The sequence below is a fragment of the Phyllostomus hastatus genome, unplaced genomic scaffold (genome assembly GCF_019186645.2).
Source record: "Phyllostomus hastatus isolate PE091 unplaced genomic scaffold, TTU_PhHast_1.1 phas_contig_150, whole genome shotgun sequence".
NCBI classification, from domain to species: Eukaryota; Metazoa; Chordata; class Mammalia; order Chiroptera; family Phyllostomidae; genus Phyllostomus; species Phyllostomus hastatus.
In genome coordinates this window covers 20,589,762-20,607,826 of record NW_025333611.1, presented here as the reverse complement: position 1 = coordinate 20,607,826, position 18,065 = coordinate 20,589,762, and the positions used below count along the sequence as shown (strand labels likewise).

Sequence of the window (18,065 nt, the reverse complement as noted above, 5' to 3'; positions counted from 1 at the left end):
TTGTCAGACAGATATGTTGGGTGAATTTAACTAATTACCCTCACTGGAGTTTATAGTCTTAAAACACCTTAAAAACTGACCTGAAAAGAATGCGGAATAGCTGCCTCAGATACATGTAATCCGGGGCTTCCTCAAAGCGCAGCCCACGACAATAGTTTAAGTACATGGCGAATTCTGCAGGAAAACCCTGTAAGTTCAAAGGTTAAAACACAAAGTTAAAAAAAAAAAGTTTTATTTCAAGATAGAAAAATAAATGTATTTAAATACCAGAAAAGTATGTATTTGAGGAAAGTGTTTACTACTGTATTGGACAACCCAGAAGTAAAATAAAGGGCTCAGTATCTTTATAAATTAAACAAATTTTACTGTCCTGACCTCTTTTATTATTAGTGTCATTTAATATGTGTAGAGAAAAAAAATATATATTTTTTGCCCTGGTTGGTGTGTGAGAGGAAACTGATGGATATATCTCTCACACAATGATGTTTTTCTCTCCCTCTCTCTAAAAGTAAATAAAATGTTTTTTTAACAGATCATCTGTGATTGTTCTTTTTTAAAAAATATTTTATTTATTTATTTTTAGAGAGGGGAGGGAGGGGTATATAAAAAAAAATTTTTTTAAAAATATTTTATTTATTTATTTTTAGAGAGGGGAGAGAGAGAGAAACATCAATGTGTGGTTGCTGGGGGCCATGGCCTGCAACCCAGGCATGTGCTCTGACTGGGAATCGAACCTGTGATGCTTTGGTTCGCAGCCCGCGCTCAATCCACTGAGCTACGCCAGCCAGGGCAAAAGTAAATAAAATCTTAAAAAAATTTTTAATATGCATTCACGGTCTGTGTTACCAGTGAACAGCAATTACCAAATGAACTAGCCCTTACATGTATTACAAATGTTGTTCAACAACCACAACTGAAGGTCAAGTAGAATATTTCATGTGTTGTCCCGTTATAAAAACAGACAAAACCTTAACAAAAGATATCTACCAATATCATAAACATTACAGACGTGAAATAAGGAGTTCAACTGGATCATGAGATTGAAAACATTCTCACTATTTATAGTAATAGCTAATACTTCTGAGTTTACTGTACCCTGAATTATATGTGGCTAACTGGAAAAGACAAAATTCACAATTTCTACATCACAATGAAGACAGAGGCCACAAGCAGAGACTGTACTAAATCCTTTCTCTTCCTGTAAAAATGACTGACTTTTCTGATAAGTGAAATGAATCTTTCTGTTACATGGAAAGGTAGTCTATAGAAAAGACGATATTTTGCTTCTTGAAGTATACAGATTTTAAAGTTACTTGGGTGAATTATAACAGAAGAACATTTTGCTCAGTAACCTAAAATGTATTTCATAATTTGAAACAAATCCCCAGGGGTCTCAGAAAAGATCAATTTTCCACTCCATCCGCTCCTTTATTGCAGATATGTAGAAAAGAGGGAAAAAAGTCATTTTGTGGATGGGGAGACACATAGGGACATCACTATTTACCCCCTTCCAGGGCACTATTTCAACTCATGCTGATTTCTACTTTCTATCGCCCAACTAGGTAGGTAATTACATATTATTTTCTCATTATTTCAGGTGTTCAATGGACTCAAAAGCCACTCTGCGGTCTTCTCTCTGTGGAAAACCATGGCTATCCATCATGGTACAGACATCTCTCCATTTGCAACTCACATGCCCTCTCTGAGGTTATCCCTTCTTTTCTGGCACCAGTTTAGAGATAAAGAGAACATTTTTAAATTTGATTTCTCATAAATTAGTGAGGGTCTATTAGAAAAGTTTATCTGCTCTCTTATTTTCCCTGTAATTTTTAGCAGATGACAGAGCCCAAATAAACCAGAAACAATAGAACACTTAATGGCAAATGGTTAGCTCCTAAAAGGATGTTTAAGTTCCAGTGCTGACAAGCGAAGCCTTTCTTTTTGTTCTTGGATCATTTATATTAACAAATAAAAATTTCACCATGCACACCTACCTTACATAAAACTTCAACAGGAGTGGACATCTTCTTTTCACTAATCTTTTCATATTTTTGTTTCTTTGTTGCAGCCTGTGGAAAGAATCAAACCACACAGACATACTCAGTACTATATGAACTGCATCAGTTGAACATACTAGATATAAATGTAAACTTATGATTCAAGAGATCATAAACAAACAAAAACCCAAACCCAAAGTATAATGTCTAAATTTCCCCTCCTAAATTGTCAATTTTTTATGAGTTTCTACTCCAAGATCATTTTTAGCTATCAGGAAAGGGTGCATCTAAAAGGAACATCAGGATGTATGATTCAAGTAAAACATGGGTAGAGTCCAACTTGAGATTTTTCTTGACCCATAGTCAACACAAGGGCAAATGTATGAGCAAATCAATTACAAAAAATGTTGTCTATCATTTAGCACCATTAACAACTGGTGTTAAGTCAAAATGTTTTTTTTTCAATGAAAAAATACTCATATTGAACAAAGCTGCCCACATATAAGCACAAAACAATTTTTTAGGTCACAGATGCTCCAAAAATACAAGAACTATTTTCCTTTAAAGGATGAATAAAATTTTAAAATAGCCATTTAACTCTAGGATATGGAGATTTATCATCAACACACAATACTCACAAAAGAAATGTTAGGATAATTAAACAATATAGTTACTGCCACTGGCTAAACCAGTTTTCATGTATACAAAAGCAGGTATTTTAAACATAACAGCAACACATCAAAATGAGAAAGTCTCCACCCAATTTCTTAGCCCATGTTAATGTCTACCCAGAGAAAGCTACTGGTCGCCAATGGGCACCTGCTTACTACCTCCCAAAAACTGTTCTTCAGGCGTGCCTGTGGAGAATTCTATTAGATTATTCTAGCTGGAATGATCAGATTTTACTTCCCCAATAAAAAGTAAAGCTAATTCCCTTTTAGAACACCTCACATTTGAAAGAGACCTTACAGATCTTCGAAAATGTATTTTTATTTTTGAAACAAAACAAAACCCTGGTAATTTGAGTCTGGTTTACCTTTAGTCCTTGCCATGGCAGGCTGGTTCTATTAAAATACATCAAAACATATCCTAATGATTCCATGTCATCTCGGCGACTAGAAAAGAAAATACGTATTTATGAGCTGAAATTATTATGTAAAATATGTGAAAGAAAGCCAGGTACACAAAAAGAATTTTTTTTAAGTGAGGAGAGAAAAATTTGGTGTCTTGTGTAAATTACTTAGTTAAGGCAATAAAAAAGTTCATAACGGATTACTTCTAAATAAAACACTCTCACAGAACTCAAAATTACAAAACCTAACACAGTCTTACAACTTAATTTTTAAAAAAGGGCAAAGAAGATTTAGCCAAACTTTCCAAATAAGGTTCATGAAGACGGAAAAACCGAAAAGCGCGATACTTGTAAGTTCTGTGGAAGTTCATGAAAAATAACTTTAGGGATGCTGACATAAACTAACATTTTAAACATGAGAACACACACACACACTTTCTCTCTCCTTCTCTCTCTCTCTTCCAGATGACCCTTGAACAACACAGGTTTGAAATGCAAGGCTCTACTTACATGCTGACTTTTTCCAATTGACCACAATTCAACTGACCCAGAGCAGTTCAAACCTGAGTTGTTCAAGGGTCAGCTGTACACATGTACGTATACCCAGGCAGATACATGTATTTAACAACTGGTAACACTTTGAACTACAAGAAATGTGAAATTATAGTTTAACCCAGGGTATTTATTCATTTAAGTATTTTTTAAACTTAAAACCTTCTTATGAGGTTCCTTAACCTGAAAGCACATCATCTGTCATTTCTATGCTTGTTTTAAGGAGCAACAGATGACTTAGAGAAGATGAAGGGAACATGGAAACATAGAACTTAAGACAAGAAACAGGATAGACAGATGACAAAGATTCACTTCAAACCGGATGCTATTTGTTAATTTATGGAAGAGTGGAACAGGAAATGACCCACCAACCCCCTTTGGTTCATTAGTACTCCGATAACACATCCCCCGCCCCATGAAAATATCAATACATTCTTCTCCCAAACTCAACTTACACCACTAGAATATAAAAAGCCTAAGACCAGCATTAAGAAAATAAGTACTGTCTTCAGATGCAAAAACAAACATGACAAATTGCATTTATGTATCTCCCTTTTCATCATGCAGTACTTTTCTCCCCAAGAGATAACCTTCAACAACGAAAACAAAAGGCCTCATTTAATTGGCTTCTCTGAATTGGCTAAAACAGCAGATAAAAGAATTAATAAGCATCCTTCAAATCCTCAGCCAAGAGACATCTTCAGATATTGTAAGAAATTAATTGAAATATTGTAAAAACCCGCTAATGGCTTTTGTTATAAATTTGATTAACACAGTCAATTGTCCAACTCACCTCTGTTCAATACCAAGATGTGCATTGATGCTAGCATACCGGGCAGTGCCGGTGAGATTTTTATCTTCTCTGTACGGTATATGTTGCCTTGTCCTGTTGTCTCTGTACTTTTTGGCCAAACCAAAATCAATAAGGAATAACTTAAAAAAAAAAATTAAAAGACATTAGGTTTCCAATCTTGTTTATTTACAATACTTCTTATTCATTAAATGGCATCTATTTTCTTTGTTCAAATATATCAAAATAAAGTATCCTAAGTAGAACAGATAATGAACAAACTTAACACTCTAAGCTTTTACTAGTCCTTATCAACAAATCAAGTTAAAAAAAAACTTAGGTCAAGTGGTTGGTTGATCCTGTCAAATGAACAATTTCACAGGCCCAACTCATTCATTACACACCCAGGAGCCTGTCTTTAGACAAGTAGTGGAGAAATACACATCCCTCTGCTTGATAGCAGAGTTGACAAGTGTGCTAATGTGCCATAATGAAAACTGGTATCCTACTACTATCGGTAAACAAGACAGCTTTCAAAGTTTGATAATGACAACAAAAACAAGATTTTTATTAACAAAATATAAGCATTTTTCTAAACAAGCATGTATTACATTCTACTATTTTGAAGGGACATTTATGCATGTGATCAGGTCAAACATCTGGAAACTATAACAAATTGATCTAACAATCTTTAAGTGAAAAGTACTTAATATCAAGGTGGCCTACAATTAGCAGTTTAAATAACCTAACCAAAATAAACAAATGAACAAATAAATAAAATGCAAAATATGTTCACACATTTACCTACCTTCTAAAGCAAAATAAACATTTACTTAAAAGTTTAGCCTTTATCATAAAATTACATTAAGACCATTAAGCAAAGCAAGTCTACATGCCCTTACATACTAACATCGTCTTAGATTATTGTTCTCCACTAGTTAGGCCTAAATTTTGTAGATCTTTCCATTAGGCTGACACTGGGTCCCTTCTGCCACAGTTTATAATCTGTTATGTGCTGGAAAACCTGATTACCTAGTCTGTTAGGGTGTGTGTCAAAAAATAAAACAAATTATTAACTTAGGTGAAAAAGATCTCTCTTAGGAGGATGAAAAAGAAAAAAAAAAAACACCCACTTTGGGCAGGCACTGTTGTAGTCTTTGTTACAAACTGGATGAAAACACACTGAGGTTTGAGCTCCTGTAACCATGTTAACAATGTGATATTTATGTACTTGGTCTAATATTATAAAGCAATGAAGACTATATTTTAGTAAAATGTATTGAATAAAGAAAGCTCTCGTAGAAGATGAAACTCCCTTCCTAAGCAACTGAGTTACAGGAATATAAGAAAATGTTATAAAACACTAAATAAAGCTCATACTGTTTCTCTTGATATGAATATCGGCTTAGTACACAAATGAGCAAAATAAGCAAAATGTATTTATTAAGCAAAACAAAAGTTGTAAACTTAAGCTCTGCAGATTCATATTAAAAATTTAACAAAGGAAAAAATAAACACAAAAGGACACCCAGCTTCAAGGTATTTTAAAAATATCCCTAAGAATTATGAGGATTTTAAAAGTAATGAGAACATAGAATCTCCTTTAAGGGATATTTTCTGGGATTGCTTCCTTTAGTCCTCAAAGCGAAGGAGGAATAAGCTCCAGCATGATTAGGTCTTGACAGCTTCATTCAGGGCTAAGCCTACCATAAGTAGCTCCGTTTGCAATTCAATAACCAGACACTTTCTCACAACTAAAAGACTGCTTTATAAACTGTTCACTAGTTTTTTCCTTCCACAACTCTAAAGGATGAAATCGAATGAAGAAAACAAAAAAAAAAAACATACAAACACATCTCAATCTTTGGTATCAAAACAAAATATGTACAAAGCAAATTAAATCAGTTTAAAATTTTGTTCTTGTAAAAACTGAGTCAGGAAAAGTAAAGTCACTGCCAAACAAAGGTATCTTATTTCAAGAGCAAACAATTTAAAGAAAAACTACGTAAATTTTTTTAATCTCTTGGTAATTCATCGTTTTCTGGTACTATCAAGCTTCTTTAACAGCTCTCTATGCTTTGAATTTTAAAATGAATGTAAACATATAATGGAAGCATGTACACGAAACCGCATGATAACAAGGACACGACACAGTCGAAAATATGTAAAGGTAGAATAAACAAGCAAGTCAATATTTAGTTAAGCCACAAGATAATGTATTTTTTATAGGTTTGTAGATTTAAAAAGATGCCTAATATTTTTTGTGGGTGAAGCTGCTTTTCTGTGGGTTTTAAAGATATGTTCTAAGTATAATTTGTGCCTGTCTTAAAGAATACAGCCTATTCTTCAAAGGCATGTGGAAATAAAGTAATATTGGATATACAGGGTAACGCCATGCAGTAGAGGTGCATTGTCTTCAGAAACACTATTGCCAATTTTAGGTTATATTTGCAGCAAATTATCTCCTAACTGGGGGGTCACATTCCCCTGCCCTTCCAAGGAATTCACAAGATCACTTTTCCTCACAACCCAGCTAACCTGTAGAGAATATAAATAATTCAATGCAATTTAATGGAAATATTAAATGATTATGGTACAAAATGTAGGTAAAACATGTGAATGAATGGGTAAGTTGGAAAGTGGCACCAGAACTGCATTAGAATTGCCTCATTACCCACCACCCTCCCTCTTTTTGTAACCTAAATCTAGTAACTACAGTTGGTACTTCTTTGTCTAAGAATAAAAAGAAGTGTAAACTTACGAAACCTTTGTAATGATGGGAAGTGGTCCCTAGAATAATGCTGGACAGTATGGACAAAAGTTAAATGATCACCCTGATCATGCATGTGATAATTAAACTGTAACATATGTTTACATAGCAAGTAAAATTTTCTCTTTTTAAATTAGTCACGGCAATACTTTCTTCTCAGTGTATACTAAATTGATAAAGATTCATTCATTTACTCTGGATCTTCAAAAATTTTACCTGTCATCAGCTTCTATTTTAATTTATGTGTTACTCGATGGCAACTGTTTATGTTATCGTTATGTTCAGAATGCAAATTTCTATTTATCTTATATTTCCAGAGCATACAATGTTTTTTTTTACCATGTTCTTATTGAGGTAAATCAATTCTAGAAACACTAGATCTGAAATCTGATCTACACTTACTTGAAGTTCATTAAAGGGCAAAAGAGTTGAGGCACAATATATTCACCATACAGCACTGCTGCAGCTGGATTTAGATGTATTTCACACATTAAGTTCTGCAACTCCAAATACATTTAAAAAAACTAAACAGTCTATCCTCAGTTTATCATCAAGTAAAGAATTTCCATACTAGTCTAACACATCATTTTCTCAAATGGACGCTGGAGATCTAAACATAATCCTGTTTTCATTTAGGTTTTCTCTAAACTTTAGAAGTTTAAGCAAAAGCCACAAAGAAACATCTTAGTAATGTTATGTTTGCCAAGTATGTCTGAATAATGCCAACGTAAGAGGTGCTTGAGCAAGATCTACATTCTCCAGAATTAAAACAAAACAAAAATAATCAAAATAAAACAATAAAAAAGAAAAGCACATGAATTTGGGATTGAGGTTGGAATAGGAGACAGTTTCAGACCTGGTTTAATCCTGAGAAAGATGGGTCCTGAGAAGTACTAACAGTCATGCTTCTTTTCCTCTTCCCCACTGGAGATTCTAAACACTAAACAGACAATAGAGGGTGGCAGTGCATCAAACAGTATTGCTTACATTGCAACAATGGCCGGCGCAGACAGGCAACACCGAGGCATTAGAGAAAGAACAGGGTAGCCAAATGCCATCCTTCTTCCACCAAGCACTGAGCTTCTCAGTTTTCCAAATAAAAATTACATGCTCAAGAACATTTGAATTCTGGAAAATACTCAGGTTTTTAATGCCACTATAATGTGTCACTGTCTGAAACAGGGATAGCAATGGTGACATTTGGCTCTTTAATTTATAAAACCAAAAATGGGGAATTTGGATCTGCAATCTTTAGTACCATAATCTGCCCTTCCCCCAAAAAAGATTGTATAGGGGGAAAAAATCTTCAGTAAGGAAGAGGTAGAAGGCATTTAGTCACCTTAAAATTTATTTTCATAAGCATGCATGGCTAATTACTGGCAGAGATGAGCAAATTCACTAAGACTGGAGTGGCTACTCCTAAACATCAAATTCAGAACAATTTTCAAAATAAGAATTTGACTTCAAAAATCAACCTCGAAAGCCCCCCCCCCAACTTTGTTTTCCAATAAATAGAAAACTACTGGAACAAGCTGACCAAAGAATCCAGTCTCACACAACTGGCATTTTTGAAACTACAATACAGAAAACACTAAAAACCAACTACATAAACAAAACACTAATCTAAAATGTTCAAGAACAACATTTAGAATTTGAGTCTTAGTCCAAACAGTGCGCTTCTTGCCCTAGGGGCTCTCTGAATCTGTGTAACAGCAAGCAGCTCCACAGTATTCTGTTTAATACCTCTAAAGAGGACACAAAATTCTAAAAAGACTTTCATCACCAGGCAAAATTTGGACGTCCTAACACAACTATGTGATTAACGAACTATTTTTAAAGGCGGAGGGGAGAAGCAAAGAGGTATTATATAGGCCATCATTTAATTTTAAGGCATAAACTATGTTCTGCAACATCAACACACAGAATAGGGATCACATGAGGATAACAGATCTTAAGTGGGGGAAAAAATGGGAAGGAGGAAGCTGGAAAAATGGCCAAAAGATTAGGGTCAAACTGACAAAATTGCCCCAAAATTAAGACCGGCATTTTTTTTCGATTAAATTACCAGGTTTTGCAATAGCAATTAAGAACCTGGATGCTTCAAAGAAAGAAGCTACATAGTATTTTTTAAAAAGATGCAATCTGGGAATGGCAAGATAAGTTATATGTAGATTTAAACACATTTAAAAAAATATTTAGCTCAGTTTTCAACAACAACAAAAAAACTTAATTTCCTAGAACTTGGTCAGACCAACATTAATGTCTCACACATTAACAAGTAACACCAGTTCTAATAATGGTAATAGCTCCAAGTTGGCATTCATACAGGCAAACAAAGGTAAACATTTATAGCTAGACCTAAAAACACCAAACATTTCCTAACAGTTTAATAAAAACAAATGGGAATCTTCCATCCAAAACATAACAAAACAAAAAAACATAAAAAACCCCCCAAAAGTCCCCAAGTTGTCCTGAAGTTGAGAATTCCTATCAGATCATTAGAGCATAATATGCTTAGTGCATTGCCAATGCTGCCTGTCTGCCCGAGCTCAACAATGAATCAATTGATAAATAAAGCAATTCACTCAATACACTAATCATTGTAGAAAAAATTTCAACACAATTCGTTTCTAACTACAATCATGCGTCACTAGCTAAAAACCCAATCATCCCATAAAGTTCAACCATTTTGAGACCCCAATGAACACTAATTTAGTTGTATGAATGTTCATTTCACTTAATATCTTCTGTTGAAAGGGAAGGGGATGAAGAACCCACCCAACTCATCACCCAAGAAACTGTCAACTACTTCTGAAACCGGCCCAAAGGTTATTCTTTTGAATACACAAATCCAAGGACTGAAGAATTCTCATTATCAACCATGCTCAGTCAGCAAATGTTAACACCATGGTGACAGGTCAGTGGTTCCCACACTGGCACAAGCACGTATGATTAAAAAAATAACTAAAACTGTTCAACAGTTAAGTAACAGATGATCATATTTCATTATAAAGCCCTTGGGAATTTTATACTTCCGTAAAGATAACTAACCTTCGTTGGGTAAGTTGGAGAGAATTTATTTCAAGTTACTAAGTTAATAGAGTTAGCTGATTATCCTTCTAGTACAATCTTTAAAAGCAATTATCAACAGCAAATTAAATTCACTATGACTTTTTGAAGATCAAAAGTTTACCAAAGCAATTCTTGAAGTTTTCTACTCTTTGTTCTTTCATGCAAATAACATTTGACTAACCTTATTACAGTGACGCCCAATACCCATTAGGAAGTTATCTGGTTTAATGTCTCTGTGTATAAAATTCTTTGTATGCACATATTCAATTCTACTGATCATCTGGGGAAAGAGAAAGAAGGGGAGAGATAATTAAATTAAGTCATCTGAATTTAGTAATAAAAGAAAGACATTACTTATCAATTACTTCAATATCTCAATTATTTTTCAAGATCACAGGTATATTTTAATAACTTTATAGTTCACAAAGACAGTGTAAGGCAAAATTAAATGAAAAGGGCAATCAGGCTCTCCATTTACCTCTAGACTCATGGATACCCAAGCATAAACCCACATCCTTTGGCTTGTTCTCTCCCAATATTAAAGATTTAAATAAGGCAGCATCTAGCCCAACAACTGGTGTTGGCAATTTTTAAATTGCAAAAGCAATAAATTTAGAATTGTTTCCATTATTGTAATCATTATATAAAGTAAAAACCAAATCATTACTTTTTACCCCCAATCCCATGTCCCCTGAGGTAATCTGTGTTAAAACAGCCTGGTAGTACCCAGATCTATTCCTACGCTCATAAACATACACACACACACAACTCAGACATATACTGTGGAATAAGGGGTCCTGATCAATTGACAAATATAGCTATAAGTTGTTATTGTTTTAAATGGAAATAGAAGCATTTTATTTACTTTATTCTTGTTTGCTTATTTGTTTTTAATTACACATATCCAAAACATTCCTGAAGTTGGCAGCATAGAGAGTAAGAATATAATTTTTACATAAATGAGGATCTACACATGCTGGGTTTCCTTTGTTTTGCATGTTTTTGAACTCCCCATTTTTTCTCCACACTTGTAAATCATATATATTAAAAAACTGAATAGTAAACATGTAATTTTGACAAGTTTTTCCTGCAGATTCTGCGAAGTCAAATGAAGTAGGTCTTGGCATTCTTTTTAATGGCTACAAATATTTTATGGTATAGATGAAGTTCCCCCCAATCACCCCCAACCTACAACATCCCCACTGTTTCCAGTATTTCCCCACTGTAAGCAGTAATACTACCAATAAATCTAAATATAGCCTGCCTACTAGTGTTTTTATTTCCATAAACTCCAAGTACCCCTCAATTACAGGGAGAGTTGCTGGACTGAAGGGTATTATTTTTTCATTTTGATAAGTGCCCGTCAAAAAGGTTACTAACAATTCATTTTTCCACTAGGAACATTTAAGAGTATTCTTTTCCTCACTAGTGAAGTGATTTCAGTTTTTTCTCAATTTTTCCAATTTGACAGTTATTACCTCACTTGTGCTTCCCTAATACTTAGTTTGGAAATCTGCTCATCTGTACTGACCATTCCAATCTTCTATTCTATAAACTGTCAATATATATATATTTTTATACATTATTCTTTTGACTTGTTCTTGTCAGTTTTTCAAAACTCATCTTTTAACTGTTTATGGTATCTCTTTCAAAATAGTTTTAATTTTCAAATGATGGAATATGCCTACCTTTTCTGTAAGATACTTAGAAACTGTATCTAACCATGTCTTCCATATCCAATGACTGCCAACATTGTTTTTCTCCCCAAGTGTTCTTGCTCTTTCAGTACTATGTGTCAAGATTCTATTTTGTATTTGTCCCCCTTTCTCCAGACCTTTTATTACCATGGATATAAATACTCTAAATCTTAGTAGGCTTAATTTGAGAAATGTCTCCTGACACTGAATCTGTAATCTCTGACTTAAACTATTCATGCTCTCAAGGAGGTAAACGTGCACGCCAAATACCACCTTAAATACAGCAGCAACTTGTGCATTAAGGAAGTAAAACAAAACATTTGGCTCACTTAATGCACACACTTGTCCTAGCTAAATAATACCCATCATTAAACTGTGATTCTTCACCCACTGGGAAAATGACAGTTACCGGCACAAACTACAGATTACTTTAAGGGCTGCCTAGTCTACAGAGCAAGACTTAGCTGCTACCTTCTAGAACAAATGTTTTCCTGCAATCCTGAATTACATTCTTTCTCCCTCATGACCAGTATACCCAGAATAGACTTTTACCACATTTTTCTCTGCTAAACTCCAAACTCCTAGAAAGAAAGGACTAGTTATGTTTCCCTATGCCCCTCTTTCTAGCGCTACCTAATTACAGTGAATGCCCTAAATAAATACATGCCAATGTGTTACTGATCCTACAGAATATAAACCTTTTTATCAGGATTCACTCACATATTAGTTAAAACTTATTATAAGGATTTTAACCCTTAAATGTTTGAGTCCCTAATGTTCAACAAGTAAAAACACTGTAATTTGCTAATATATTAAATTTAGGGAATATCAGGTGCTGATTACCAAAAAAATGAGCATTACTTTCTAATCCTTTAAATGTAAGCTTCCTAAAATTCCACCTCAAATGTTACTTTTATTACCTCATTTTACTTTCTTATGATATCTGATCTAAATTTTATAAATGTTTTTCTCTTCTACAGCATTTTTATAAACACTGAGTTAACTTGAATTATTTCAACATTTTCCTGCTCTTAAAGGGATTGTGACCAAAATTTAAAATGATAAATTCCTTGACATTTACATACTACCTTTTACTGTATTATCTGTTTCCTCAAGGTTTATTCTCTGACCTCATTCTCCCATCTAAGTTGTTTAAAACAAATTTTCTTTTGATAAAAGAAAACTCTAAGCTCTGGCTTTAAAACATTTTAATCTAACCTCTAGCCAACACATGAATTGAATTCATGACATCTCCAAAACTTTTGATTTTGTTTAGATACTACCAATGGCTGAATTTTCTATTGCTTCAAAAAACTTCCATTTGGTCAAAATTTCCTTCTTGATTAAATTATTTCAGTGCTTTATTTCCTCATGTACTCTGAACCTTTCTTCAATCTTATAAGGAAACTTTCTATATTTAACACTAAAACAAATACACTGCCTCTGATAGAGTAAGCATGAAAACTACTAGTCTACAGGTGAGTAATAAACCAATACAATCTGTTTTTGCACTATACCCATCATTAAACATCTGTAAGTCATTACCAGAGTAGAATGCCTGAATGAGTACACCCTGCTATTTTATCTTTCTTTGCTGATCCTAAGGTTAAACAGTGACACATAGGTTTATACACATTTAAATTACAGTCACATAGTGGAAGTTGTATTTTCAAGTTTTAATTCTCATCAAAATTTCACATACCTGGTCAGCTAACATAAGTACAGTTTTCATTGTGAACCTTCTTGAACAGAAATTGAAGAGGTCTTCGAGGCTGGGTCCAAGAAGATCCATGACTAGAACATTGTAGTCTTTTTCCTGGCCATACCACCTAAGGAACAAAAGGGGAAAAGGAAAATCGAAGGCATTATGAAAAGCTGATTATCACTTAACATCACATTTTAAAAAATCTTTTTTTTTAAGTTGTTGTTCAAGTACAGTTTTCTGCCTTTTACTCCCATCCCAGCCCAAGCCCCCCCGCAACATTTTAAAAATTCTTAAACCTTAGTAAGTTTTCCCTCTCTGGTTCAGATGATGAACCCACTGAATGAGCACACTGCCCAACACAAAATAAGGGTAAGGAGACATTCCTTTTGTCAGTGACCCCACTGTCCCATTCAGAGAGGACTTGCCTGGCAGGCTTAATACTCCTCTTACCAGGGCAGATGAACTCTATACCCATCTGCCGCTCATTCCTGTGCCCTTGAGCAAGTTCCTTAATCCCACCTAGTCTTACTTCCTAATTGAAGAAATAAAGAAGACTGTCTATCAGTCATTTCAAAAACATAGATCTCCAATATTACATCTCCTGTCCCATTCCCCACCAAATTGTATTTAATAAAAAAAAACATGTTCTTAAAAAAAAGTCACATTTTTTGGCTAAGTTTCAGATTACAGAAAATCAGTATCACCATGAAAACAATGCTTGCTTTTGAGAGGAATTTTGTTTTCCTTGCCCCATGCTATATTACGGTGGACGAATAACACACTGTCCACTATAACTCAAGGGACATCTATTGCTAATTTCAGAGACTCCAAGGACTGGGAATCACTGCAATAAATGATTTCAAGTTGCCATGACTATAATTCTGGTAAGAGTACTTTCCTAAAAAATCAACACTACCATTTTTATTTCAAACTTGTGTAGATTACAAATTCTGCTTGGGGTGGGGGGCACAAAAAAAACCCCTGACGAATATTTAAAATGTTTTTAAAAGAAATTTACTTCTAGCCCTGGCTGGCATTGCTCAGTGGATTGAGCTTGGGCTGCAAACCAAAGTGTCGCAGGTTCAATTCCCAGTCAGGGCACAAGCTTGGGTGCAGGCCACGGCCCCCAGCAACCGCACATGGATGTCTCTCTCCCTCTCTCCCCCTCTCCCCCTCTCCCTTCCCTCTCTAAATATAAATAAATAAATAAAATCTTTTAAAAAATTTATTTCTGCCCTGGCTGGTGTGGCCCAGTGGACTGCGTACTCAGGCCTGAAAAATCACTGGTTCAATTCTCTGTCAGGAGGGCTCGTACCCACCCCAGTTGCTGGAGAGGTCCCCAGTTGGGGGCATGAAAGTGGCAAACGATCAATATTCCTTCTGCATTTCAATGTTTCTCTCCCTTTCTCCCCCCACTCTAAAAATGTTTGTTTGTTTTTTTTTAAAGAAACTTATTTTAAAGCTAGACTGGAGCAATTTCTTTGTTAACTCCAAAAAGATCTGACCAATTATTTACCATATTTGAAAAGTTTGTGTTCTTAAAGTATTTCAAAAGCCAGGGTGAAAAAAATCTGTCAAAAGCATTAACAAGTATCAGTCCAGTGGGAAACTTAGAGCTACTTCTTTTTAAAATTTTTGCTATCATGTTGTTTTGTTGATATGTGTCAATTAATTAAGAGAAAAAAATCAAGATTAAACCCAAAATATGGTTACTTAGTATTTTTTAAAGATTTTATTTATTTTTAGAGAGAGGGTAAGGGAGTGAGAAAGAGAGGGAGAGAAACATCAATGTGTGGTTGCCTCTCATGTGGCTCCTACAAGGGACCTGGCCTGCAACCCAGGCATGTGCCCTGATGGGGAATCAAACCAGTGACCCTTTGGTTCATAGGCTGGCACTCAGTCCACTGAGCCACACCAGCCAGGGCAGTTAATTAATATTTTAATAATTCTATTTTCTACAAGTTGACTGGTCATTTTGAGAAAGCACCTGGTCTGTCCCAAACCAAGCTCTTGGTTATAACCCCAGGGGGACAAAAAACTCTCTGGACACCAGCTTTTGTATTGGTCCCACTGAAGACATGGCAGGACTTTTTCATGGTAGGATGGACAGAGATGGGACACTGGAAACCCAGGGAGCAACCTCTACTTCCACATGACTAAACCATGCCACACCACAAGCTCCCATGTGTGGATCCCTGGAATGCTTTCCTGTGATCCCATGGAAGAGCCTAATTTCCACAGACAAAAGAACTAGGCCCAGCAAGTTCATGTTCCTTTCTACACTTTAGCTTCAACTGTTTTTGAGAATTACCCCACAGACATGATACGTGATTTACTGCCACCAAACATACAAAGTGAATTCATTTCACCGTAGAAAAAGGTATCTTGTTAGGAGTTTCTGCCTAACCTTCTAGAAAGCCTGCCTACTAGCCTAAAAGCAACAGATGTGTGACTGGCAGAAATTGTTCTGTCTGTACAGTACCCAGAACTGTGTAAGCCCTCACTTAACATCATCAACAACAGGTTGTGACTTTATAAGTGAATCAAGCAAAACCAAATGTAATGACAAAAATTTCACCATAGGCTAGTTGATATAGTTTCTTCCTCATCTCATCAACGTTTTAACAAAATGACACTGAACAAAATGTTACTCCAGAACCTGCTGTGCAAGGGTGCTCTGTAATTTTCTCTCTTCCATCCTTATTTTCCATATGGGAATTCAACACTTCACATTTATTCGAACGTTTACTTGGAAGAAAAGCTTGCAGTGGTGAAATGGGAAGATGTGGATAAAACATAAATAATTGAACAGGTTATGTTCTCCTTACCTTTCCCCCACCTTTTCCTCTCCCATTACTTAATGGCAGAGGCAAATCCATGCTAGAGAACTGTGAGAAACTTCAAAATCAGTCCTTGCCACTATAAATACCTAGTAATAAGAGTTATAGCAAATATTTAATATAAATCTAATTTATCCAGGTTATTAAAAAAGAGAAATTATTCTACACAAGAATACCAAATCCAGAAAGAGTGAAGGTAGTGAGAGGAAGGCACAATGTCAAAGGTGAAAGGGAAAGCACATATCACTCTCGTGAAGACCACATCTCATCTCTTTATCAGATCTGCACCAACAGCTCACCAACAAAGCTATAACACGCAAACTTTACAACCATCCAAGCCCAAGTCCAAACCCAAAATGTAAAGAACAGAAATTCATACTTCGTATCTTCATGCAATCAATTACACAATTTCACAAAGCACATTTTGAGAAGTCATCTGCAAAATAAGCGTTAACGGAATACTCTTATTATAATAATTAGAAACCAGAATTAGATGAATTCAAAACCACAGCTTTTTAAAAACCAAGGTTTTATTTTGCACCTTTTCTCCTTTTATTTGCCTAAGTGTTTAAGACATAGCTACCTACTATTCTCAAGGTGAAGAAGTGATCCACAAAAAACAGCTAAAAAATAAATGTTTCCAAGGCATTCTTCTCCATGGAACCACCATGCATTTCTAAAACAATCAGATCTTTGTCCCATGTAGACTGATACTGTTAACTCCTTAAAAAGGACAGGTGTTTCTAATGTTCATACTTCCTTTTGGTCTCAAGAAATATACAATATAGCTTATTTCTCTAAACCTAACACCTCATATCCTCCCCATCTGTGCTTTCCACCTGTCTAATTTATCCAGACATTATTACACACAGATCAGAAGCCAGGAACAGTGTTCTGCTTATCCAAACCCTACTTACTCAGTTTCTACCTTTACCTCTTATGTGTCCCACTTCTGTTGTGAGAGCTTCTCACTATTACAAAGAGAGGTACCTTAAGGTCTGAAGAATATGCTAAAAGAAGGCAAGGTCCCCTCACCCTTTGTTCTGATCTCCTTTCCCCTAAACTACATCCAAACTAAATCTAGTTTAAAAATTAAGACACACACCAAAGCACAAATGTTAGATGACACATTCACAAGCCACTGAGGCCAACAAAAATGTTAACGGAATTCATAAAACCAAAAGAACATGGGACCTACATTTGTCCAAAGAAGCCTCATGAAAATGACCCATTGTTACAGGTCAGATCCTGAAGGAGGGACAATTTACTGAAAGGGAAGGTAGAAAAGGGCATGCCTGCAGGGGCAAGAACAGATCTAAAGAAAGGAGAGTCAAAGTCATTGGTAGTTTCAACCTATATTATACACTCTCGAGTGCCAGGCTGAAGAGCTTTTCAATTCTCTAAATAATTGGGGGAATTACCAATAGAGTGTGGCTGGGGCATAATATAATTAAGCCAGTATTTTAGAGTAGCCTTGGCATCAGTATGCGATATGAAAATAGGAAGTAGGGGAAGGAATAACAATGACATGGGGACCTATCACAAGTGTTATATTATGGCTGGAGATCTG

The 18,065-nt window shown here is 35.2% G+C and overlaps 1 protein-coding gene across 4 annotated transcripts in view; it reads right to left on the bottom strand.

Annotated features, from left to right (window-relative positions):
- Positions 1–18,065, bottom strand: part of CSNK1A1 (casein kinase 1 alpha 1) — a 42,002-nt gene that overhangs the window by 10,761 nt on the left and 13,176 nt on the right. For 3 of the 4 annotated variants that reach the window (XM_045818755.1, XM_045818764.1, XM_045818747.1), the window contains exons 3-9: positions 13,653–13,779; positions 10,435–10,533; positions 8,038–8,121; positions 4,415–4,554; positions 3,034–3,112; positions 1,995–2,069; positions 81–187 (exon numbers count right to left, since the gene is read on the bottom strand). In XM_045818755.1, coding sequence (XP_045674711.1) covers positions 81–187; positions 1,995–2,069; positions 3,034–3,112; positions 4,415–4,554; positions 8,038–8,121; positions 10,435–10,533; positions 13,653–13,779 — 711 coding nt within the window. The remainder of the gene's footprint in view (positions 1–80; positions 188–1,994; positions 2,070–3,033; positions 3,113–4,414; positions 4,555–8,037; positions 8,122–10,434; positions 10,534–13,652; positions 13,780–18,065) is intronic. The other variant, XM_045818773.1, reaches the window with a different exon arrangement.